We start from the raw sequence: 26,082 nt of genomic DNA, 5'->3' as shown, positions 1-26,082 counted from the left end.
ATACGTTTATTTTTCTATTTTTCTTGCCTATACATTAATCCTACAATCTGCTGATATTCTGCTACAATAAGTTTTGCAAAGCGAAAAAAATTGCTTATATCTGCTTATATGAAAACCCTTTGCGAAAACCAGAGAAAAGAAATCACGGGAACAAAAATGGAGACTCTAGTAAAAATAATAAACTTGTCAATCCTGCAAATTTTAAATAATGATTTGCATATGTCAATCGGAACATCTGTTGAAGTAATTTCCCTAGGTTACCGCTAGGATGTCAAGGTTTTTACCCCTCCCATTCTTTCCACCAATGAAATCGAAGGAAATGCAAATGGACCAATAAAAATCGCTCAAAACAACTGAAACCCAAACGGTCGTCCAGAACGATTAGCTTGTCATGTCATAACGACAATATATTGTTCATTTTTACTTAATTTTTACATAAAGTCAGGTTTATTGGTGTGTATTTTAACTACTATTGGTAAGTACGATTATACTATGTTATTTAATTTAAGTAATAATTTACATTATTTACAATTTCATTCATGAAAGTTTACACAAGCTTGGGCCACCATGTTTGAAGTTTTTTGTTCTTATATTTTTTTATTTTAAATACACCGTACGGCTCATATATTACGTGCTTTCGCTGTCCATTTCTTAAATAAATATATAAGTGTTATATTAATGTGTCCTGAGGTTAATTGCGGGAAAATTAGATACCGTTAAAAAAGGCGGTAAAATGGAGGTGTGTTGTTGACGCCTGGTTGATGCATTTACATCAGTTAGCAGTTACATCTCTCGTTTATTAATTTACACTCGTACATTTAAATAATCTTGCTCTATTTCATTAATACCTAAATTATACCGATATTTGTTTTATTCGTTTGTACTAAAGCAAACCACGTGATAGAAAACTTATAAGGCATTGTTGTTTCATGTCAGGATTATTGATCCCTTCAGGTAACAGAATCTTTATAGAACTCGTAAATCATAGTCCTTCTTTAATAGGATCTAATAAATCTCAATTTTACTGATGTTTCAATTTTTTCATTGCTATTTTGACAATTACATTTATTAATTTAAGAGTAATATGGCACCAAGTAAAACCACCCTGAGGTCTTTGGACGGCGTAAATAAGATTTCCACTAGGAGTCGAGCGGGTCTAGGTCTTCCAGAAAATGTCAACAAAGGTCTTGTCAAAATTGATAAAATCATTAGGGGAAAACGTAAGGCCGAAGGCTCTCCTTCAAAAGAAAAGGCTGTAAAAAGAACAGCCTTGGGTGACGTGACTTGTACATTTAATAGTTATACTAATAATACAGCCCAGAAACCTACCGACGCAAAGGTAATTTTTTTTAATTATTTGATTTCCTTTTTGTAACTCAATATGGAACTATTTAAGATTATTAGAGTGAGGAAAATTACTGTGCAATCATCCAAAGTACTTCAATCGATGAAAACAGTGCAGAAGCCTATACAAAATGAAAATTTGGCACCACCACCTGCACCAGGCGGCAATAAGGTTGTAACCCGAGCAACTATAAAACATATACATATACATTGTCCGAACCAAACTGCTGTAAAACCTAAAGAAGTGCCAAAAGAGAATGTCGTGGGCATCGGTGCAACTACCAAAAAAAGACTGAGCAATGAATTTGAAAAAACCGAAGAATCTCTTTATAGTTCTGCTTTGGAAGAAATGTAAGTTTTATTTACAGATCCACCTTTATATTATGTGTATAATAATGTCTTATAATCTTCTAGCTCTAATGATTCCCCACATTTTGATTCTAAGAAACGTGCAACTAGATTATCAAAAGCATCGGATGACTCGTCTGAGCAACAAAGCAGTTCATCCACGCCAAATCTTTCCTTTGTTGCTGATCAGTTGCAATTGAAGCTTAACTTAGGCAGTCACGAAGTTCCTGAAGGTGTGGTAAACTATGATAAAGAAAATTGGGATGATATTTATCAAGTATCCCATTATGCTATGGACATTTTCAATTATTACAAGGAGAAAGAAGTTAGTTAATAATTAAATAATTATGTAATATTATTTTTTAATTTATCTTTCATTTATTAATAGAAAGATTTTCCAATTGGGGATTATATGGACAGACAAGTTTGTCTAACAAAATGGATGAGGTCACTATTAGTTGATTGGATGGTGGAAATCCAGGAAAGCTTTGAACTTAACCATGAGACATTGTACTTGGGAGTTAAGCTGGTCGATATGTTTTTAGACAGAGTCACTGTCTCGAAGGAAACATTACAGTTAGTAGGTGCAGCAGCAATGTTTGTAGCCAGCAAGTTTGACGAAAGAATACCACCAATGATTGATGATTTCTTGTACATTTGTGATGGAGCATATAATAGAAGAGAAATGATTAGAATGGAAACAAATCTCTTAAAGATTATTGGCTTCAACTTGGGTATCCCAATTAGTTACCGATTTTTACGAAGATATGCAAGAGTAAGTAAAAAAAAATCAATGTGGGTATATATTTTACTACAGCAAACTAAAATAATGTTTAATTGATATCCTTGATTTTAAAATACACAAGAAAGTTATTTTTATATAATTTTAACAGAATTTCTGTAATTTTTTCAAAAAGCCTAGCACCACAATGGTTGTATTATATGTGGATATCAATTTTATTTATATAGATACTTAAAAGTAAAATATGTCTCCTACATTTCAGTCATATTTTATATTAGGTGTACCGGGTGCGTCTCAAAAGTGGCTCGTCCCTATAACGTTTTTATATTTTGAGATAAAAAAAATGGGATTTGGTATGCTAGTATATGACATAAATTAGGATTGATTGACGTATTCAATTGTTCTTGGTTACTTCCTATTTCACCGGAAATGACTACACCTTTTGATTTTAAAATGGCACCATTGCACAGTGGTTCCCCTTAATTAGCTGCGCGGTCATAACTGTTAGATATCTAGATATAGCTTGACTGCACTTTTTTTAATAGTAATTGATAACAAATGCTAAAAAATTGGCGCCGGGAGGCACGTATAGCCGCCCATACTAAAATATGTTAATATCTCGAAAACTGCAACTTTGACTGATTTTGATGTTATTACAAATTTTGTTGCAAATATTATTCCTAATCTTAATTTGAAAACCGCGTTTCGCTAGCTACTGTAATTTTGGAGTTACGTTTTTTTTTTAATTTTTAACCCCCTCCCATACCTCCTTACCAAACCCCACCCCCACCAAAAACTAATGGCCAGATTCTCGGGTGCCACAGTATTTTTGTACCAAATTTAGTTAAAATCGGTTCATGAAAATATTTTGTATTTAGGTCATTTATGACCCAAATAACTAATTTTGAGTGAAATTAAAAAAACTGTTTTTTTTTTGCCGATCTAAATAGCCTACCATACCTATTGGTATGGTCGGCTAATAAATGTATATAAAAAACTTAATGTAATATGTATTAAAAAAATTGGGCCTAGTTTGTGTTCATTTGCATTTTAAGTTCTAACTATTCGGAAAGGTATACAGATTATGTTTGCACATATGTACATGTTTTTTTCATATTGAAGACGTCAAATTTATTTTAAATGTTGAAAAAATAAAAAAGACAGTTGATTCACTTTATAAATACCATTATCAATTGATATACAGTGTGTCCACGAAATAAGTTGACACGAAGAGGAAAAAATAAGTTACTTTTATTTTAAGACAAAAAGTCAAATAACCACCCGGTATAAGATCCGCCGGCAATTCGCGGCAGCCAGTGGCAATTAATTTATATGCAATATACTTTAAGCAACAAGTATTATCATGCCGTTTAAGAGGATTTGAAAGGAAAAGTAATTAAAAGTCTTAAAGAGTGACAAGCAAAAATGTAAGAATTCTATTTTTGTTGCCTTCAAATAAATTGCCATAAACTAATATTACTTAGGTTTAATTAAGTGCAAAAAAGAAAAAACAGTTCTTTTTACCTTCTTTTCCAACGTCCATTACAGGCAACAGCTTTTATCAATTTTAATAAAATAAGTAATTAATTGGCGTTATCTGAAAACTGTTTATAAAACTGCTTGATACCAGTAGCAGAAATGTGACATTTCTAATAAAAAAAGCGCTACACTAGGCTTAATTGATTTTGTTATTTATTATGTATCGTTTACAGGGGAATATAAGAAAAGTATTAGCAACAATTTCATGCAAACATTTTGAAATTAATATTACTAAGTAATGACCTGTCTGGGAACCACTGTGCATTGGTATATATTTTAACTTACTCTGAATAGAAAGACATATCATACGTCAACTTTTGACATTTTCGCATAAAAATTCGTATTTTAAATTGTTTGATATTGTCAAAATTTGAATCTAGTGTAATTTTATTTTGGTGTTCGCGGTACTGCCTCACATTTAGATAGAAGGGTGCATGCCCCATCAGCGGAAGTGTGATAGGACTCTCGCTCATGATCTGTCGAATGAGTAGCACGCTTTGATTTATTCTCTTAAAACCGTGTAATTGTGTGTGATATCAAGGCATCATTGAGGCCGGCCGGCTGGAGGAGAAGCAATCTTTGTGGGGTGAGTCTATTATATCTTGGGTGAGGTGACGCTATTTAATTTCTTGTATAATTGATTGATTGATTTTTATTTTTTGATAATTATGTTAATATAAAACATAAATTGTGTGTCAAAGAGTGTAAGTGCCATGGTTGAGTTAAAAACACTAATTTTTAATCAAGTAACCTTGGAAAAATAGATTTGATTGTCTAATAATTTTAGTGTCTTGTCCTTACCTGTTAAAAGATGACCAAATTGTGTTTTTAATCGTATCTCAATTCAAATGGCCTTTTTTCCATTTGAAGGCATTGGCATATTTGGAAAAAGCATTTTTTACGAATAATTTTGTACACTTGGTATTTCGAGTCAAATTGTCGGTATGCACCGCATGTTACTTTATGTTTTTAACGTATGATATGTCATTCTATTCAGAGTCATTTTCTATTGAATAAAGGAAAAAAATACCGAGGGTGCCATTTAAAAATCAAAAGTTGTAGTAATAATTTCCGGTGAAACAGAAAGTGACCGAAAACAATTGAATACGTCAATCAATCCTAATTTATGTCATATATTTTAACACACCAAATTTCGTTTTTTACTCGTTTTTACTTACTTCATTTCCACTTTTGAGACGCACCCAGTATACAAAATATTTTGTTAAAATAACATTCAAAACATGGCTGACAATCCTTAGTCTAAGCACCAAACTATGTGAGCTGAAAAAAAAAAATTTTGAATTCATAGAAATTAATTTTATTGATGACACTAGATACTCGTACTATCAAACTACATATTATCCCATCAAAGAGTTTTATTATTAAGTATGCTTTGACTTTGACACTGACATTTTAATGTTATTTAAGCTTCATTAATTATATATATTAAGCTTTAAGCTTCATTCAGAACCTCGCAATTCGCAATTAATGGAATAAATTGTGAGTGGTTTCAATTAATGTAGAAGTTTGTTCCTCTAATTTGAATCTCAGCATTCTGAACGTCAAAATTAGTGGTAGGAATTTTCAATTAGTGGAAAAAGATAACAAACTTTTCACTTTTCCACTAATTATACTTCAAAATTTGCGAAGAATGTCATTTTGGCCTTTGCTCATCATCCGTCTAGAGAAAATGTGGTTAGAAATTAAAAGTTTTTTTTCTTTTATAAGCTAAATATTAGATCTTCTCTATGGATACAACTGTCTACCACAAGCTGTTGCTAGGATATTCTATTAATTTTAATTGTATTTTTTAGACATTGTGAATGATCGTAAACTAAAAAGTATATAGTGTAATTGAAACCACTAATTTATTCCACTAATTATGAGGTTGTGAATGAAGTTTAAGAATTCTTTTACTGTCATAAGTTTTTTCGTTCATAAAACTCTTTGGTCATACTGAGAATGTTTTTTTATTTTCAAATGATTTCAGTGTGCCAAAGTGACAATGCCTGTATTGACTCTGGCCAGATATATTCTCGAATTTGCTCTAATGGATTATGACACGATTTCACTGAGAGATTCTCTATTGGCTGCAGCTTCTCTATATATGGCACTTAAAATGAAAAAAATTAGCGACTGGACACCGACTCTAGAATTCTACACTGGTAAGTTTCATACTAAATTATAAATTATCTATACTAATATATAAAAATCCTTAAGTGACTGACATACTGATTAATCACGATCCTGCTCAAACCACTCAACGTAAGAAGCTCAATTTTGGCATACAGGTTGATTCTAGGGTGTAGAGGTTCGATAAGAAGGGATTTTTCGAAATTCCAGTTCCAAGAGTGTGAAACCACCCCTCAAATATTATAATATTTTTTATTTAAAAAACGGTCAAGTTTCCGAAAAAAACGCTTAAACACGTATATTTTATTTTGTTTTTTTAAATATTTTAAGATTTTTTAAGAATGTATACAGGGTGTTTCGAAAAATCTGGTCATTGATTAATCACGATCGAGCTTAAAGCGCTTGACGTAAAAGGCTGATTTTTGGAAAACAGATTGACTTTAGGGTGTAGAGGTTCGATAAGAAGGGATTTTTCGAAACTCGAATTCTAAGGGGGTGAAACCAGGGTTCGGAAGTAGTTAATTAAGACGTAATTTACCTGATTAACTACGTGTAGTTTATCTTCAAAAACTACCTCTTTTCCCGTTCATTAACTACATGAAAAGTACGTTAATAAACTATGTATTGATATTACGAATAATTTTCCTTTGTATGAGGTGTAATAGAGATAATATGATGTAAATATTATATTTAAAGCCATACTTCTGTTTTCTTAAATACATTATATGTTTTTAAAGCTTCAACTTGTTCAACTCACCTCAAACCTTTGCTATTTGAAATTTACATACATAGGTTACATAAACTACACCCTCTACATAAACTACATTAACTACATGTAATGTAGTTTATGTAGTTTTTAAAAGTAACATGTAGTTTTCCGAACCCTGGGTGAAACTATCCCTCAAATATTAAAATATTTTTTATTTAAAAACCGGTGAGTTTTTCGGAAAAACTCTTAAACACGTCTATTTTATTTTGTTGTTTTACATATTTTAAGATTTTTTATAAATTTATACAGGGTGTATCATAAAATATGAGCATTGAGTAATCACGATTCTGCTTAAACTGCTTGACGTTTAAAGCTGATTTTTGGCAAACGGATTGACTGTAGGGTGTAGAGGTTCGATAAGGAGGGGTTTCTCGAATCTCAAATTCCAAGTGGGTGAAAACGCCCCTAAAATATTACAATATTTGTTATTTAAAAAAAGGTTAGTCTTTCGGAAAAACGCTTGGACAAGCATAATTTTTTGGTTTTTTTACATATTTTGAAATTTTTTAAAAAATCATACAGGGTGTTCCAAAAAGTTGGGCAATTTCTTAACCACGATTCTGCTTAAACTGCTTGACGGAAAAAGCTTATTTTTGGCAAACGGATTTTTCGAAAGTCAAATTCCAACGAGATGAAACTATCCCTCAAATATTACCAAATTATATAATAATATCGCCATATTGTTTTTTCTCATGCTGACATAAATGTGAGAAAATTTTAACCAGTTTGTATGTTAATGGAAATTCTTGCTTTGCTTTATCATCACCATTACAAATGATTAATTCGACGCGAACGAAGTCGCTGGTACACGCTAGTATTTCTATAAACACATGATTTTTTTTAGGTTACAAGAAAGAGGAACTGAAAGACACAGTGTTTTTACTGAACCGAGGCATTCACAAACCACCAAAATCACAAATAATGACTATAAGGAATAAGTATTCTCATAGAATATTTTTCGAGGTGGCCAAAACGCCTCTTCTGTCAGACCATCAACTCTTCTCCAGTTAACTTATTAATTCTAAGTTTACCATTTATTTATAACTTTAAAAATTGACAAATTGGCCACAAACATGTTTTTCTTTATTTATATTTTATTATACAATTCAGTGAATTTATTGATATATCTTGAAGGTAATTGGGAACGTTTGTATTTTATCTGTTTTATTTATACAAATTTTATCTTTTGAATCTCTTCAAAATAAATCAATTTGTTTTAATCATCACAATTTTTTTTTAAATGATAAATATACTTAGAAATCTATTTTTATCCAACTTTTTAATCAATTTTTTTTATTAAATTAACACAAAGTGTGTTTCGTAATAGACAACATGTTTGGTTATTCCTTCTGTTGCATTTTTTTTTGTAAATCTAGAATATATAGTACAATCAAATAATATACTCGTTTGTTAGTAATTGCATGAAGGTAGTTTTAAATTTAATATTGCGCTATTATCATTTGTTAAAACTCGAGATATTCAGTGTAGGTAAAGGCTTTATTTAGTATAGCTACAGGTTTACACATTTTATATTAACTTTAATAAATTTAGTAGGACTAATTTTAGGATCAATTTGTAAATACCGTCTTTTTACACGCTTTTGGATATACTGAATGCTCGAGTTATATTTCCTGTTATAACACTTTGTGTTAATAAATTGGTAACACCAATATTATTTGCTTATTTATAGAATCCCTTTTGGTGGCAAAGTCTTTTATACAAACTACTACATTGTTTTATTTGAAAAAAAAACTGTTCAAAAAAAGTAAAAGTAAAGATTTCAGTTGACGTCTCCTTTTTGCTGCCAGGGCTAATCTGGACGGGGCCTACTTTGTTTACGCGGAACCCGAACCGCGGTTCTCGGTCATATCATGTTCAATGTCCTACCGACTTGGCAAGTGATAAATCGACTCTTACTCACGAGATATCCGATCTCATTCGGCCTCGAACCGGCGTGATTGAGCAGTGTGTATCAATAAATTTTACACTTTTGCCTTTTTTGGACAACAGCACGATACAGAGTTGCGAACTGGTCACCCGTCCATCCACTGGTATCGCCTTACGTCGCTTAACTTCGGTGTTCTAATGGGAACCGGTGTTTCGACGTAGCTAGGCCGTTGCCCAAAAAAAATTAAAAATTATTTTTTTCTATAATTCTCTAAGGTAAGGCTCATGTAACTTCTCAATATGACGAAACATGCTTTGACAGACCAATGAAATTTAATAGTTTGATTATAAATATTAAATATTTCAAGAACAGAACCGGCTTTTGGCCAATTAGTTAAAGATGTTTTTAAAAATCTACTTATAAATGACTAGTTCAATTGGTAAAGTAACAAAGGAGGGGAGGCTCTACTATACATATTTCTGTGAAAAAAAACTGAGCTAATAGAATTTTAATCTATTAGCTATTAGCTCAGTAATCCACCAAATGTATTTTAATTTTTATCAATAAATTTGCAGTAGTTCATGAGTTTTAGTAGTATGGTGAGTTTCTTCGAGTCGATACCTTTCCTGCTACTACAACTCCATCTTTAGTTTCATAAAAAAGCAGTACAGTGCATCTTTGTGTCTCTACTCATAAACGAGAAACCCCATTAAACACAACATAATGAAACACACTGTACATATACCTGAAAAATTAAATAGGATCTAAAGTAGACTGACTAATACAAAAAATAACCTGTGGTTATTATATTTTAAATGCGGACCGTAATTCAGCGTCCACCAGAAAACTTGAATACCGGGTGCGTCTCAAAAGTGGCTAACCCCTATAATTTTTTCAAATAAAAAAAACGAGATTTGGTGTGTTAGTATGTTAGTATATGACATAAATTAGGATTCAATTGTTTTTGGTCAATTCCTGTTTCACCGAAAATGACTACAACTTTTGATTTTTAAATAGCACCCTCACTATATTTTTACTTGCTATATCTTTACTCGTTGAGGATGTTTTTCGTGTCTTGTCCTGGCCGGATAAAAGATGCCCAAATCGGTTTTTAATCATATCTCAATTTTTTGAAATGGAACGAGGGTGGCTCCTTAGCATATTTGTTTAGGTTAGGTTAGGCATAGAAAAGCATTTTTTTACGAATAATTTGGTACCACACACTTGGTATTTCGAGTCAAATTGTCGTTATGATCCGCATGTTACAATTACAAATAAACCATTTGCAAAAATGTCAAAAGTTGACATATGATATGTCATTCTATTCAGATTGTCATTTTCTATCGAATAAAGTAAAAAGATACCCAGCGTGCCATTTAAATATCAAAAGCTGTAGTAATTTCCGGTGAAACAGAAAGTGACCAAAACATTTGAATACGTCAATCAATCCTAATTTATTTCATATACAGGGTGGCGCCTCTCATACGCCGCGGAGGCTCCCAGGAGAATGACAGTTTCTATTGAAATGAAATTTTGTGAGCATATGTAGGTTAGTTCAGAGCACATTTTAAAAATATAGAGAGTTCTACAGGGTGTCCCCCAAAAAAGTTACTTATCAAAGTTGTGTTTTTTGTAATTGAACACCAAATATATTAATTTATTTTTGTGATTCTGGGAGAAAAATAACGGTGAGTTTAATAAGAGAAGTATATGACTAAAATGTAAGGCTTTTGACATATTTAACATTTTCTAGAAATAAAGAATAATTTTTAAATTACAATAAAAGCTAACTAAATTGGAATTTACCCGGTATAACCTAATATGTAGTTAAATTAACTATTGTACTTTAAATCAAATTAAAACTTGATCCAAAAAGTTATACAGGGTGAGACAAAATTAATATTGAACATTGGTCACCTTCAAAAGTATTTTACTCTTTTATTTTAAATGGAACACCCAGTATATTATTCCGATATTCAATGGAGAATTCATGTCTCTTCAAAATACTATAAAGGTTGCCTACCCCTAAAATAAGATTTTCTTAGATATTTTCATTTACATGATTTGATCTGAGTAGATCTTTATTATTTAATAAAATCTAGGTGCTGTAATATGTCTGTCGTTACTTCAACATAGCTGTCTAATTAGTCCAACTATAACAACCAGTTATCATTTTATGTCAGTTAAAACAAAAAAATTCTCAGAAATTTGCTGAAAATGCAAACTTATCCTACATAAGAAAGAATTTATATGATTCTATTAATTGGTGAATGCAGTGTGCATTCACCAATTAATAGAATACTTAAATGCTCCTGATTTTATCTAGTCTGGTTTTTTATGGGGATATATTAAAGGCAGTGTTTATAAAACTCGACCAACTATTGTCGACAACATGAGAGAAATTATTGTATCTGCTTTTCGAGATAGAACTCCACATATGCCTTTTAAAATGAAAAGATCCTTTTGAAAAGACAATCATGTTATGCAGTTAACAGGAAAGGGAGAATTTTGAGCATTTGATTTCATCTAGATAATTTTTGTCACATAATTATAGGTTTATTCTAGTTTTAATTATGTAATAATTAAAATATGTTTTAAACGTATATCTTTTTATTACCGTTGAGTATTTTACTCTACAATCTTTCATTTTTGTTAAATTAACAGAATGTTTATCACCAACCACCTAGATTTTTTCAAATAATAAAGATCTACTGCCGCAAAATCATAAAAATTAAAATATCTACGAAAATCTTTGTCTGAGGGGTAGGCAACCTTAATAATATTTTGAAGATAATTAAATTCCCCATTGAACACCGGAATAATATACTGGGTGTTATATTTAAAATAAAGGAGTAACTTGCTTTTAAATGTGACTAATGTTCCATATTAGTTTTGTATCACACTGTATAACTTTTCGGGTCAAATTTCAATTGCGTTTAACATACAATGATTACTGTAATTAAATATCAAGCTATACAAGGTCAACTAAAATTTAGGTAGCTATTATCGAAATTTAAAATTTACTCTTCATTTTCACAAAATATGAAATATGTCTAAATCATTAGATTTTAGGTACCTATATACTTCATTAATAAAACACACCTTTATTTTTTTCCTAGAATACGAAAATAAATTAATATATAGGGTGTTCCATTACAAAAAACACAACTTTGAATTGTAACTTTTTTTGGGGACACCCTGTATCAATCTATATATTTTTATAAAATGCTTTCAGTTAACCTACATATGCTGCCGAAAAAAAAATTTCATTTCGATATAAACTACCGTTCTCCTTGGAGTTTCCGCGGCGTATGAGAGGCGCCACCCTGTACTATTATAAGATACCAAATCTCGTTTTTTTATCTGAAAAAATAAAAAGTTATAGGGACGAGTCACTTTTGAGACGCACCTGATACACCTTTTAGATGTTAGATGCAAGTACTTGCTATACGTACTAGTATCAATTAATTTTACCTGCTCTGAAAAAATATCTATTCATAACAGATTAAGGTACGATACACAATTTTTCATTAAGGGTATGTCTAAAAAGTAATGTAAAACTTGTCTAAAACTGAAGGGCAATGCCGCAAACTTTATTAGTTATTTATACATTTATTTTATACTACTTTAATATTTATACAGGGTGTTCCTTAATGACATGCTAATATTTAAGGGGGTGATTCTCGGACCTATGCTAAGAGAGAAACTTCATATGAATGTATGTCCTAAACATCTTAATTTCTGAGATACAGGGTGGTGGAATATTCTAAAAAAACGTTTTTTTTTTAGAAAACTCTGATTTTATTACAGGGATCTTTATAAAACTTAATACACGTCTTCTATGCAAACAGTTTTATTTATTTCAACCAGTGCCGTCCATATGGGTTTTAGATTTAATATTTTTGCAGAAAAAATTGGTACACCACTGACTTTTCTTAAAATAAAAATTATTTTCAAAATCTCCATTCATTTATAAATAATTTTTAACTCTTGATTTTTTTTTTATTCGAGGTGAATATTATATATATATATATATATATATATATATATATATATATTCATGAGTACATGACGAAGCTACCTCGTGAAACTAACTTCTTCTTAACTAATTTTGCTTCAAGTTTCACTTTTCACTTGTGTTGAAATTAACTAAAATCAGACAAGTGCTGATTATATTATTTTGCCGTGACTGAGCTAGACCTTTCTACAGGGTTTTATATTTTTTCTACAATTACGTATGTTATTACTGTTGCAAGGGTACTTAATTTATTTTTAGGATTTACAAAATATGTTTTTCATATATGCCAGCGAGTATTCTAGATACTACACTAATTAATTCAAGCTCAATATGTGAAAAATAGTTATAAAAGGTACATTACTGAACGTATATTTCGTGTTCTTGGCGTATCCTATAATTTGTTTGAATATAATTTATTTGTCTTTTATATTAAGTGATATTGCTAGTACTACAACTATATAGCTGCGTTTGTATCAACCCCGAGCACACAAAAGTAATCTGTGACAAATGTAAAAACTTTGAACACAAGTTTTCATTAGAATGTGTTTATTTTATCATCTCAAAAATACAAATTTGTCAATATGTGATCTAACATTAAAAATATAAAATATTTTGATTAAATTTGTTATGCTCTATATAAATTACAGTGTCATGTTTTTCTAACATTATATAAATTGGGTCAAAAATAATATGTACCATAATTACTTACTGAAATAAAAACTAAATTTGTATTTAGTTTGTTCAATAACATATTTAAATAAAAGCTATCTACTGGTGCTACTTGTACTCTCTTTTCTCTTAATAATTCTGCTACATTTGGGACATTGTTCTGTAGGCTTCCAGCACTTAGTGTGATAGCAAGTTGAACACTTAATGCACCTAGATACAATTCTCATTTGCCATGGAAAAATAACTTCATCTGATTTACAAACTTCACATATAAAACCTCTTGCAAGACATAACTGTAAATAAATGGCAATTGATAAATTAGGAAAATCTAAAAATACAGCTGTAACCCTCCAGTACTCACGAGGAGTATTTTAAAACCCCTTGTGGTTGTTTTACTTGGATATCTTGGTGAGGCAATGTCAAAATTACATGCAGCCTCTTGTATTCTTTAACAGTAGTATGTAGGTACTAGCAGATGTAGAATGTTTACGAGGGGGGTTAACCGCGACCTTACAGACCCTTTCTTGAGTTATAAAGGATTATAACTCATTATACAGTCTCAGGGCTTTGACAAAAGCCAGTATCTGAGACGGCTCCATAGAGGCCAGCTTTCCATCTTCGACATCAGCCGTACCAAAGTTTATGGCACGGACGGTTGTCATCTTGGCGCACTCAGTGATAAGATGTTCTGGTGTTTCCCTATTTTCTCCACAGAATCTCCATTCGCCGTTGTTTCTCAGCTCCAGTCTACTGAAGTCGTTGAGGAGACAGTGTCCTGTTAGAAACTTCGCGACAATCCCAAGATTATTAGTCGCTAGCAGCTTCAATATTTGTAATTTATAGTGGGCAGCATAATTTTAACTTAGGAACCAACTACACAATAGTTTTATAAAGAAATTATAAGCGACATTACGGAACAACTTTTTAAATGTTTTACAGGAGATGGTATAATCCTATAAGGCACTACTTTGCATGTGCTTTACAGTAATTTTATTCTATAAGCACGGTCACTGTAAAATTATGTTACTTGACACATTCATAAGGCAACATTGGCGCTTATCTTCTAAATGCTACATAATTAAGCTTTAAGAACGTTCTTGCAAGTAACTTATAAAACAATTTCGTGTTTGAAAGCAAAACAGTCTCATATTTATAGGATATTAATGTAATAAATCAGTGTTTTGACATAACTATAAAACAATAAAAGAATATAAAAGCCCTATTACTCTAATTTTATAGAACTACTTTGTTAGCTGGGAGACTTGGAGGATTCCCATTCCCAGTTACGGATGGAGTCCTCCAGGTTCTTCGGTTCCGCTTTAAGTTAAGTCGGTTTCCGCTTGGAAAGCAGAACGGTTCTGGTCCAGTTAGTAGAGTGTTCGCTCCTTTTCTGGCTAGATCGTTTGCTTTTTCATTGCCTTCTGTCCCTGGGTGAGCGGGCACCAAGAGTAGAAGGACTTTATTTTCTTTGCCTAATTTTTTCAGCTTCTCTGTGCATTCTTTAACCAACTTCAAATTGATGATTACTGAGTTGATCGCTTTTAGTGCTGCTTGACTATCGGATAAGATGGCTATTTTCTGTTTTCGATACTTCCTATTTAAGATAAATTGTACGCATCTTTCGATAACGTAGATTTCTGCCTGAAGGATACTGTGGTAGGTGCCCATTGGTTTGGAGTATTTGCTATCTTTATTTATTTATTTTTTTAAATACCTGAGCAAACGTTTCTCTCTTCCAATCCTTTTTATTGCCCAATACTATAGTGAGGTGTTTCTTAAAGTTGTAAATTCTTGGTATATCATCCACTGGGAGTTGGAGGAGTGGAATTTTCATTTTGATGATGTTTCAAGCCCCCGACCTGAAAATTCTGCCAGTATTGTATCTGTCAATGACCATTCAATCATTGTCGCATTGTCATAACTACCGACGACAATGTGCAGTGGTGTTAGGTCTAGGAATTGCAGCTGTTGGTCATGTTCTCATAGCACCTGTGATGCAGATGCATGCCAGTTTCTGTACTTTACACTGGTTTTGTCTTGCTGTGCGTTGCTCTTGTTTTGAGTATCAAGCAACTGCTCCATAGGTAATCATAGGTCTTTCTATCACGGTGTACACCCAGGAAAATGTTAGGGGCGCAGCAACATCTATTTTCCGCAGTCTTCTGCATATCATGAGAGCCTTTGTAGCTTTGTTTTTGCTACATTATTTTTAGTGTTACAAAATGCTCGAGAATGTATTTTGATAATGTTCTTAGTATGCCTGTTCCAGAGAAGTTTACTGTTCAGGGTTATTCCCAGATATTTGACTTCCTGTGACGGCGTGCTAGCAGATAGTCACGTCACTAAAATTTACGAAATACTTCTTTTGGATGTCGAGGAATCAACAAGAACTACTAAAGTACATTAACTCGAAACATTACATGTGCAAAAAAGGTCTAAAACTGGCAAAGGAAAGTGTTATTTTTGTCTATATTCAAGCTATCTTCAATCATGGAATGCCCCAAGTGCACTGAATTGATATGTAATATATCAATAATGGCTTGGGCAAATAAGGCCAAAGCAGTTTCTGAATACGAAAATTGAGGCAATTAATCTTTTACATAATTACTCATATGACATTCAAATTTGTTTTTTCGTGTTGCTCGGAAAAAATTATTGGGGTATTAAATACTCCAGGCGAATACTTATGTAGTAAAAGAAAGTGGGAGTAAAGGAAGGTTAATTTAAAAAGTAATTTTAACCGAATTTGTAATCAGATATATTATTATATTTAGTTTTACGTCTAAAAATATCTTCTAATATTACCTTGCACTCAGACGTGTGTCTGCAACATATATCTACCAAAAATTTTAATTTGGTTTTCAGATCCCCATTCTTTATATTGACTAGATCATCCATGGAGTATTCGTCAAGTTTACTTAAAAAGTACGAAGGTAAATCTTGTTCCAGTCTTTCTTGAATCCTAAAAATCACTCGTATAATCTGATAATGTATTGCTTCATTTATACATACGTTTCAGCAAAACGACAGGTAACAATATATTCCTTCAGATAGCACAATCCTAGTCGGTATTTTCGAATAAAATCGAGATTGCTACATAATTTTGTAATATTCGTATTTAGTTCAAAGATCCTGAACAAAGGATCAAAATACATTTGTTCTAATAGTTTGTAAGAGAACGTAGACACAGGATACCTGAAATTATAATAGTTGTATTACTACTCTCTATTTTTAGTTAGTATTTATTACTTTGTATTTTAATAAAACACGCTTTTAGATGTATCAAAAAAATGTTTTAACAAGAATAACTTTAACTCTACATACCGATTTGGTCATTTTAAAAGTGTGGTCTGGATTTTAACGTGTAAGACAGAGAATAATATAAATGACCGGTTGACAGACAGAGAAAAAAATCATTGGAAAATATACACTTAAAATGAAATTGGTCCCATCTTTTAGCGTGTCACACTGTACACAAGAAAAGGCCCTTAGCATTTATAATGAGGCTATTGTGCTATCAGGCGTTTAAAAATAGAGGATAACCGAAAATCTATTTATAACAATATATGCTCTTACCCTTTGAAGTCCCATTTATATAATACCCTGGCCGGTATCAAGGCAACTTGGTTTTTGTGACATCCAGTGCAGAAATATTTTCCCAAATAGTCACAATAGCGGTATTTAGAAGCGTACTTTTGGGCCACTTTCATACCGCATCCTGCGCACCGATAATTTTGTTTTTCCATCAAAGCTTTCCTTCTATAAAATGAAAACTTAAAGAGTAACAAATAACAGCCACAGAAAATATTTTCCTTACGCTGGCGCAGGATGTAAAGCTAATACAATTTGGGGTCTCGGTGGAGCCCAATCTTTGGTCCCTCTCAGCGGTGTTGTAGGCTTTTCCAAATCAACTGGCCAACTTTTTGGTAACGGCAATAGAGCTTGAGGAGCGTCTTCTTCCGATACTAACCACTCCAAATCAGAGGCTCTACGGAATATAACAAATAGACGATGCAAAACGAACAGAATTATTTAAAGTCGACCATACACTTCGTTTTTTGTTACGCCACTTTACATGGACAGGGTGATTCAACTCTGGACTATTGGCAGGAAAGTGTATTTTTTTACAAGATGTTTAAATAAGAAAAAATCGATAGGATTGTTTTTTTTCATTCAAAATTTTTAAAAAACCCATCCGTTTACTTTTAGTGCATAGCAATTTTCACCAATCATGTAACTTTTTTATTTATATAGGATTTTCACATAGTGTCTCCGAAGAAAATATAGCAGAAATATTAAGAAAGTTTTTGAAAAAACTACAATCAATTGGTTCCAATGGATTTCGAGATATCGATTTTTGAATTGAATTATTTGATTTGAGTTCTATAATAACGCCGACCACTGTCGAACACCAATTCAATTCCACTTATTTTTACCAAAAGTGCAAGTGTTTCTAACTTGCACTTAAAAATTTACAAGCTATAGGGAAAATTACGACTCATTAAGAAATAAACAAATAAACTATCACGAAACGTAATTAAATCGTGACACTGAACGCATGATGTACATCCTTTCCTAAAATTTTACGTACTGAGCATAATGTGAGCATAATGTGGAGCATCAAGTATACCAATATAGGATTACTTTATAGTACTGAGGTACTAATTGGGTCTTGGGTCGACCGCGACGAATCTGCTTATCCCCTTCCACGTCTCTTAGCAATGTGCACTGTTTCTCGATTTATTTCATACGTTCGGCAACGTTTTTACTGTTCTCTCTTTGTTCAGTACATTATAAACGCATTGTACGCTTCTTACATACGGAAATCTCGACCCAAATCTAACGTTTACCAGCCCTTAGTATGACAAGATTTACAGAAAAATAATTAAAGTGTATTGTAAGGTCGACTTAAGAAACTGACTGCATCTAACAAATTATTTTATCAGTCACAACTTACTTGGGTAAATGTTTTTCGTTAAATTTACTAATGAGCGATAGAGCTACACCTTCAGCGCTGAGTATGTCAGATGCTCCATCGGGCACTCCTCTGGGCTTCTTCACAATATCGGCGTCGGAATAGAGAGACGCTAGTGACATAGACAAGCCTATATAGAAATATAACATTATATATAATACATTATATAGTCATTATGTATTGTATTATATAGTCTGTCCGAGGCTTAGATTAAATATACTAAAGATGCGTACAGACCTGACGAGACGAGCGCGAGACAAGAGCGAGATGAGAAAGAGACCATCTGGCATGTCTCGCGCTCGTCTCAAAATTGTTTGATATTTTTAATCTAGAGGTGGGCAAAGATTGAACAAGTCGTTCATCAGAACGAGTATTAAAAATTAATCAAGAGATTCGATTCACCGCTTAGAATACGGTTCGTTCAATTGAATCGTGGCCAACACGGATCCATAAAATTTGAACTAACGAGTCGTAAGAATTGAATCGCCTTTATACTTTGAAAGGACTGGTATAAAGTTTACCAATGATAAATCACAACAAAATGAGAGTAATTTAATGAACGTTTCGTTATATACTTACACTATCTCTATTTATTATTCTTTGTTAAAAAAATATGTTGAAAACCTTTTTCTTTTTCGCAGTCATATTTAATTAATGCTAAAACTCTTTGAATCTAAAGTCTGTCCAAAGAGTCAGGAACGATTTCGACAGACGACATTCAAAAAATGCCTGAAAATATAGTTTACCTACGAATTCAAATAAACAGTCACATTTACTGATAATATATTTTTTATATTATTATACCGCGTTAAAGCAAAGTCTTTTTGTTTGTCACCTTTGATACCAATTAAACTTTTAGTTACGTAATCGAGGGCGCGATTTTTAGATTAATTGTTGTCAACCATGGCAACATATTCGACGCCGAGTTGACTAACAGGAATTTAAATTTCCCGCTGGGGATTCAGGTGCGTAGCTCTGCTGTAAAAAATGTCAAGGTGCCACATGTGTTGTGATATTTTAAGATTATTTTTTTTACTAGCAGACCTCGCAGTTGAACATTGTTCTTTATAGAACCTCTTTTAGTGCGAAGTGTACTAGATAGCTTAATAGCCGTAAAACTCATCGCAACTTTATTAGAATATTTTGAACAGGAAAACGGTAGTAATGGCCCTTTATGTCCGTTAAGCGCTGTTAAAGAGGTGAGTTTTGTTGTTGTAAATAATAACTGTTAATATATTTATAATTAATTTATTTTTGTTAATATTTTGATTAAAAGAAAATATGTAAGTGGGCAACGCTGTGCCGGTCAATCTTAATCACGTGACTAAAAGTTTATTTGATATGAACTATACATGGACTTTTTTTTCTTTAAAACAAAGCAATTTCAAATTCCAACAAGAGTAATTCCTAGAAAAATATGTTTTCATTGCTGTATTAATAATCGTATAAAAATAAAATGTCAATTTGTCGAAAATGTCGAAATTTTTTTTTAGTATACTTTGTTAGGAGATAATTTCTGATCTATTACCATCCAAAGATTCTGAATGTATTTTATACTAAAACAATAGGTTTTAAAACAATAGGTTTACCTTGACTTTCACCTAAGTTTGCAGTGGCTTCATCAATTTCTATATCATCAATATCTTCCGAACTACTAACATATGATGCCGTATCTGGAGGTGTCGATTTAGGACTTACAGTGGCTAAAATGTATGGACAATTTAATTTTTAACTGGTTTATGGAATGTTATTTTATTTATGAAAGAAAAATAATAAATGGCTCTATAAATTGTACAACAAAAAAATATTCTTTATCATTAATTCTTCAGCAAGGACACTCATTGTTTTTGAATAAAAAAAATGACACATAAAATCAGATGAATCCAAAACATTTCGCAAAACACTTCTGGAAATAGTACGACCCGCCGTGATTGGTTGTTTGTTTTTATTGTTAACCCAGATTAACAATAAAAAACAACTAATCACGACGCGTCTCGATCAATTTCAGGAAACGTGGGAACTAATTTTTATAACACGGGAATATTGTAAGGCCGTAAACAAACATATCATATACAATTCTATATACTAATTCATTATATTCATTATAATAAAATTAAATCATAAAAATATTGTAATTATATTCCTGCAGTTTAAGTGAAAAGTTTTGTTCCTAAAATCATAAATATCTACTATACATATAGTAAACGCGTATTCAAATATTAATTCTGTAGAATATATATATATATATATATATATATATATATATATATATATATATATATATATATATATATATATATATATATATATATATATATATATATATATATATATATATATATATATATATATATATATATATATATATATCAATATGTATAACATAAAACGGGAGATGTAATTAACGAAATATCATCGTAACAACAGCTATTTTAGAAACGTCTAGGTTTACTTATTTCACTGAGATTTTTAAAAAAAATCCTTTGCCTTGGATACAGATATCGCCAAAACAGAACAAAATTGAACAACAATAAACGCCAAAAAAAATTCCCCTTGTCCTCCTCACGAGCAGTTTTCAGGCGCTTTTAAGAATCGAAAGTAGGTCGAGGCAATAGTGATGGGAATACCGGTTCCACGTGAGTCGCGTTACAATAGCGACCGTTCCAGAAAAATACCGCGATTTTATAACCGAGGTTCCAACTTCCAAAGTGTTGCGGTCCTCGCTAAAAATATATCTAACTTATCTATATTTCTAGATTAATGTAACTTTTATCCGCCACCCATTTTCCAAATATCGAGTTTATAATTGTGTATAGCCACTCTATCTCATTTTTAGAAAAACGATAACAAGGAATGTCACTTGTTATTTTTTTCTTTATCAATTTTCGTTTAAATAAAATGAACGGCTCATATTTATGTGTATTGCAATATAATATATTTAATGTTAAAATCAAGAAGTCCAAACCACTATCAAAAAAATTGTTTATTGGTCTAACCTAACCTTACAAATAGATATAAACAATAAAACTTTATGAATGTATAAAAGCAAATAAAGTATTTTTATTTTCTTTTATTTGCTTTTGCGTTTCATCTTTCAAACAACACTATTTTATACCATGCCTATGCCTAGTATATACCAAAAATCGCTATTTCGAAAGTAACGTAGCGACGGGAGTACCCACGCCAATAGTAACCGACCAAATCGCGACAGGCAAAACCGAAACCCTAGAAGCGCTCCAGCGACTGCTGGAACGAAGTACGTGGCCGCCCAGGTTGAGCGTCGATAATCAGTTACAGCAGTACTTCTGTTCGCGACAGGCAACTAAAACTCTAGCGGCGCGACGGCTGGAGCGAAGTATGTCGCCGCCGAGGTCGAGCGTCGATGCCCAGTTACAGCAGTTACTTCTTCTGTTTCGCGATAGGGAACTACAACTCTAGGATCGCGACGGCTGGAGCGAACACGTCCTGATTGAGATCGCGCGGCGCTACGGACATACCAATTCCAGATACTACTGTTGGCGACCGACGAAATCGTGACGGCTGCGGCTTGAACTAAACCATCGCTATGGGGTTACTACGGTTCACGCTAACTTCAAGTGCGATTATAAATAATTTATTTGCAAATTATAAATAATTTATAATTTTGTCGTCATTATGATCGTCGTTCTTCAGTAACAGGTTCCCGATTCGTTGTGGAGCGCGACGTTACAAAAAAATACCGCTCCAAAATCGCGTTACTCAAATACCGACACATCACTACGAGGCAAACCGAAGTGGGTGAAGACAACTGGAAATAAATCGAAATGCGTCAAAGTTGGGCGACGAAATGTGATCTTTACATGTTTCGAATTTTTTCTCGCATAGTGTAGACGCTGTTCACCAATAAGCTCATTTAAAGAATAACACATAAGATTTAAAAGAAATAGAATAAAATTAACAATAAAACCTCGTTTAATTTCTAAAAGGACTGTAAATTTTATTCTGAAAAAAATACAAATTAAAAATTTGCTTACTATCTGTTCTCTCGTCACTAATTATATACCCACACCACTGTTTTCCCTTAGTCTCCATATACCTCTGTCGTCTTCTCAATCGAATTCTTTGCTTTAAATCCATAATTTCTGGATCACTATCATCCAGTTGCTCATCGCTTACCAAATTTAAATCTCTATTACATTTGAGCTGTTCCATAGCTGATATTATAGCTTCTGATATACTAAAATGTGCATTTTCCCTGTCTAACTCAGCATTGCTTCTAGCCAATTTACTTGATGTTAGGAAAGATGTTAAACTTTGACCTTTAGTAGGTTTGGGAAAGTATCCCGTTGCCATTGGAAGAATGCTCATTCCACCATCCTCGATGAATCTTTTAGGTCGATGTCTGCTGTAATCTTTTGTACCTGTAACATAAATATCTATTATCAACAATCAATACAAGGTGTCCCAATATTCCGTGGACATATGACTACCAGTGGCGGATACAGAGGGGGGGGGGGCATGGGGCCCGGGCCACCCATAAAAGAGGGCATCAATCAAAAATAAACCATATACGTATTAAAATAATACGTATATGAAATAAACCCAAACCCGAACGTTAATTAATTTAAAAATTATTATTTTTTTTAAGTTTCTTATGAAGCTTATTATCAAATATAATTTGTAACACTAACAAAATTTTCGCCAACTAGATTATTAGAGCATAAAAGATGTTATGCACCTCCATAAATCGATGTGACAAAAAACATGCTGACAAAGTCAGCTTTGGAAAAATTTTTTTTTCCCAAAAAGTATGCATGGTGGCGTTTTTACAAGAGACAAAAAATTGTAGTAAACTCTAGAAGGACCATTTTACGAAAAGACATTTAGCTTTCGGTGGAGTTGGAAAATATTTATACAAACATTTATGTAGGGGTGGGGGGTAGTTTCGGCTCTTCTCGTACTTTTTCTTGATTCTTGTAAGTCAAATGTTAGAGCACTTAGTAGAACATAAATGCTCCAAATCTCATTCTAATTGGAATAACGGTTTTTAAAATATCAAAAAAATATATGTTTATTGTTTTAAAGTTTGATACTAGCAGACAAACGAAGCAGTTTTATATAGAGGTAAATTGTGTCCAATGAACTTATTTTAATCCAAAAATCGTTGTAGTAGTTATATGTCAACAGAATATTGGGACACCCTGTATATCGACAATTAATCTCTCTCTTGTCTTTAGTTGTGATTACTAATGTTAATTGTCTATTGTATTTATTTATTTACTCACAAAGGCAAACGAGCACTGAACACTTTTTCCTAACAACCCTAATTTAATCTCCCCTTTAAAGTACATAAATAAATTCAGAAGGTATTTTTCAACAAAGTACAGATTTTATCCATAGCTCACTTGTCTTGAATTTACAGGAATTCAAAGAGAGACCCTATGTTAATATTAAAAGTAATGTACACCCTACCTTGCATTGGTAAAAAACTATCGACCATGGAAAGTGGACTATGTGATAAAAATCCTTTAAATCTATCATCCCTTTCATATGTACCGGAACTACCCATAGTCTCATCAAACTGAACCCCACCATTCCTTTGATAGGTACTTGAACATGGTGTATGTTCTATTATATTACTAGTATTTATAACAATTCTTCGAATTTTAGTTTCTGGTTCTTTTTCTTTTCTAACTGGTTTCTTCAAAGTTGCCTTATTTGTTCTTGGCTGTAACGCATTATAATCTACTTTTAGTAAGCTGGGAGATATTTTTTTAGTATGAATTGGAGTGTTTGGTGTAGTCCTACTCAGGAAGTATCCTTTATTTCCTTTAATTTTAATTTCACTATCAATTTGCAATGCTGGTAAACTAGACCAAGGTTTCAATTTCCCTAAAATCAGTTTTTCTTTGTCTTCATTTATTGTTCCAGTTGGTAAAGTATTTTGATCTGGTATATCTTTAAGTGAGTTGTTCTTAGTTTTTCCACTAAATTTTAAGTGGCTTTCAGGAAAAGAAAAACACCTCCGATGAGTCTTAACAAACCCTTGTGTATTAGCATTTTTTAAAAACAGACAAGGGTTAATTTCTGAAAGGAACGTTACTTGATTACGTTCTACAGCTTTCAAACATATCAATGTAGCCTCAGCATACTGATTTTGACACAGAAAGGCCCAAGACTCATAACAGGAATGTAGATGAGAAGTTTCTAGCAGTAACCATGAAAGTTTTGTTGATAATGTGTGGGATTCCAAACTTTTATACAACCAAATTAAAGACTTGTCATTTTTTAACAATGCCGGTATTTGGGGGTGGTATTCACAATCAACACTAAAATAATTTTTTGAAGGCTCAGGCTGCAGCCACTCTAAACCTTGAATAAAATTGAAGAATACACCTTCCTACAACAGAATAAAAGCACTAATTTAGTTGGTATGCAGCTATATACATATAACAGAAATTTAGGTCTTTTATTAGTATATTATTTCACTTAAAATGGTTAAAACTATTTCATACAACTTTTTTTAGGAGAAAGTTTAATTTGATAATTGTTTAGATAATAATTGATATAGCATTAAATAACCTGTGATATGCCTTTACACCCATGCTTGAATATTTTCTCCAAACATAAGTACAACCTGTTTAAGCCCCCATATATGGACCAAACATTTGCTACTTGTGTTACTAATAAACTTTCAACGGTACTTTTTAAGCTTTGCAAGTATTGTTGATATACTACTGTATCAACCATATTTGGTAATATATTTATAATATATATCGAACTTATGTATGTTTTATTTATAAATCAATTTTAATTGATCTTATTATTTTTGGTAACTACATGTTAAATATTTTTATTAAATATCCAAATCATAACATCCATTTGTCAAATCACTAATGTCAAAAGTCGAATTGGACAAATTGTCTTCTTCTCTTTGCTATGATGACCCTGGCGTTTTTTAAACCTGACGGAGGGCAGCTACAACCAACTACTATCGAATTCTCGCAGATCGGATATCTCGTGAGTAGAGTCAAATGATAATATCTAAAAGAAGAAAATTTATCTTTTATCTTTTATTCTTTTATCTGTCATCTTGGGATCTTGGCTCTTCATTGTAGAGATGGGCGGTTATTGGTAAAAAACCGGTTATAGGTTAACCGGAATTATCTTTAAAAAATAATAACTTGACAAAATTAACCGACACAAATTAACCGGTTATTCAAATAACCTAACCTAGCAAAACTAAATATTTAATTTTCCTATAGGTTTACTTACCTCTACACTCCATAGGTCTACTTCAAATTTAGATAATAAACTTAGTTAAATCGCATGATTAAATAGAGATTGTAGCAATGTAAGTATGTATATGTACAAAATGAATTTAAATAAAAATGCTAACCTCACTTTTTTGAGTAGACATGGATATGATATTAAAACTAGTAATTACTTAACGTTCAAATAAACCACACAACTCACAAGTTCTACAATCTACAACCAAGTTATTTTAATCAAATACCAAAGAAAAATAAGGAGACTGAATGAATAGATAATGAAAGATTGTCTTCATTCATTACTTGAACTTCAATTTTGTATTCTTTAGTCTAAGCTTCAAGAGAGACTTCAAACTACAAATAAAATATATTTACGGTGAAACGTGGGTGAAACTGGGCGAAACCAT

The 26,082-nt window shown here is 32.1% G+C and overlaps 2 protein-coding genes across 3 annotated transcripts; one reads left to right on the top strand and one right to left on the bottom strand.

The window, feature by feature from the left end:
- The first annotated feature begins 329 nt into the window (after window positions 1-329).
- Window positions 330-8,545, top strand: LOC115883298 (G2/mitotic-specific cyclin-B3). Of its 2 annotated transcripts, none has more exons than XM_030901636.1 (7): window positions 330-475; window positions 1,079-1,339; window positions 1,397-1,695; window positions 1,759-2,017; window positions 2,081-2,467; window positions 5,964-6,138; window positions 7,720-8,545. In XM_030901636.1, the coding sequence occupies exons 2-7, from the start codon at window positions 1,085-1,087 to the stop codon at window positions 7,884-7,886; spliced, it is 1,542 nt and encodes a 513-aa protein (XP_030757496.1). In that variant the 5' UTR covers window positions 330-475; window positions 1,079-1,084; the 3' UTR covers window positions 7,887-8,545. The 2 variants fall into 2 exon arrangements, with proteins under 2 accessions (XP_030757496.1, XP_030757497.1); XM_030901637.1 differs by lacking the exon at window positions 330-475 and adding an exon at window positions 668-954 and having other exon boundaries at window positions 7,720-8,099.
- Window positions 8,546-13,309: 4,764 nt separating this feature from the next.
- Window positions 13,310-25,485, bottom strand: LOC115883294 (run domain Beclin-1-interacting and cysteine-rich domain-containing protein). The gene is made up of 10 exons (XM_030901627.1): window positions 24,987-25,485; window positions 23,877-24,804; window positions 22,439-22,825; window positions 20,015-20,128; window positions 18,408-18,555; window positions 17,268-17,438; window positions 17,027-17,209; window positions 16,463-16,645; window positions 16,256-16,412; window positions 13,310-13,743 (listed from the first exon to the last, which is right to left on the bottom strand). The coding sequence occupies exons 1-10, from the start codon at window positions 25,152-25,154 to the stop codon at window positions 13,546-13,548; spliced, it is 2,637 nt and encodes an 878-aa protein (XP_030757487.1). The 5' UTR covers window positions 25,155-25,485; the 3' UTR covers window positions 13,310-13,545.
- Window positions 25,486-26,082: the final 597 nt, after the last annotated feature.

The sequence above is a fragment of the Sitophilus oryzae genome, unplaced genomic scaffold (assembly GCF_002938485.1).
Source record: "Sitophilus oryzae breed Bouriz unplaced genomic scaffold, Soryzae_2.0 scaffold_1869_pilon_pilon, whole genome shotgun sequence".
Classification (NCBI taxonomy): Eukaryota; Metazoa; Arthropoda; class Insecta; order Coleoptera; family Curculionidae; genus Sitophilus; species Sitophilus oryzae.
This window is presented reverse-complemented; position numbering and strand designations above follow the sequence as displayed.

What these genes read in the sequence shown, in the direction of transcription:
- LOC115883294 (XM_030901627.1), bottom strand. Translation starts at nt 25,154, where the DNA reads ATGGTTGATACAGTAGTATATCAACAATACTTGCAAAGCTTAAAAAGT. An exon ending in TAGTGACGAGAGAACAGATA is followed by an intron (nt 20,129 to 22,438) that starts GTAAGCAAATTT and finishes CATACATTTTAG; the next exon opens with CCACTGTAAGTCCTAAATCG. An exon ending in GCTTTACATCCTGCGCCAGC is followed by an intron (nt 17,210 to 17,267) that starts GTAAGGAAAATA and finishes TTCATTTTATAG; the next exon opens with AAGGAAAGCTTTGATGGAAA.
- LOC115883298 (XM_030901636.1), top strand. Translation starts at nt 1,085, where the DNA reads ATGGCACCAAGTAAAACCACCCTGAGGTCTTTGGACGGCGTAAATAAG. An exon ending in AGAAACCTACCGACGCAAAG is followed by an intron (nt 1,340 to 1,396) that starts GTAATTTTTTTT and finishes GAACTATTTAAG; the next exon opens with ATTATTAGAGTGAGGAAAAT. An exon ending in AGTTCTGCTTTGGAAGAAAT is followed by an intron (nt 1,696 to 1,758) that starts GTAAGTTTTATT and finishes ATAATCTTCTAG; the next exon opens with CTCTAATGATTCCCCACATT.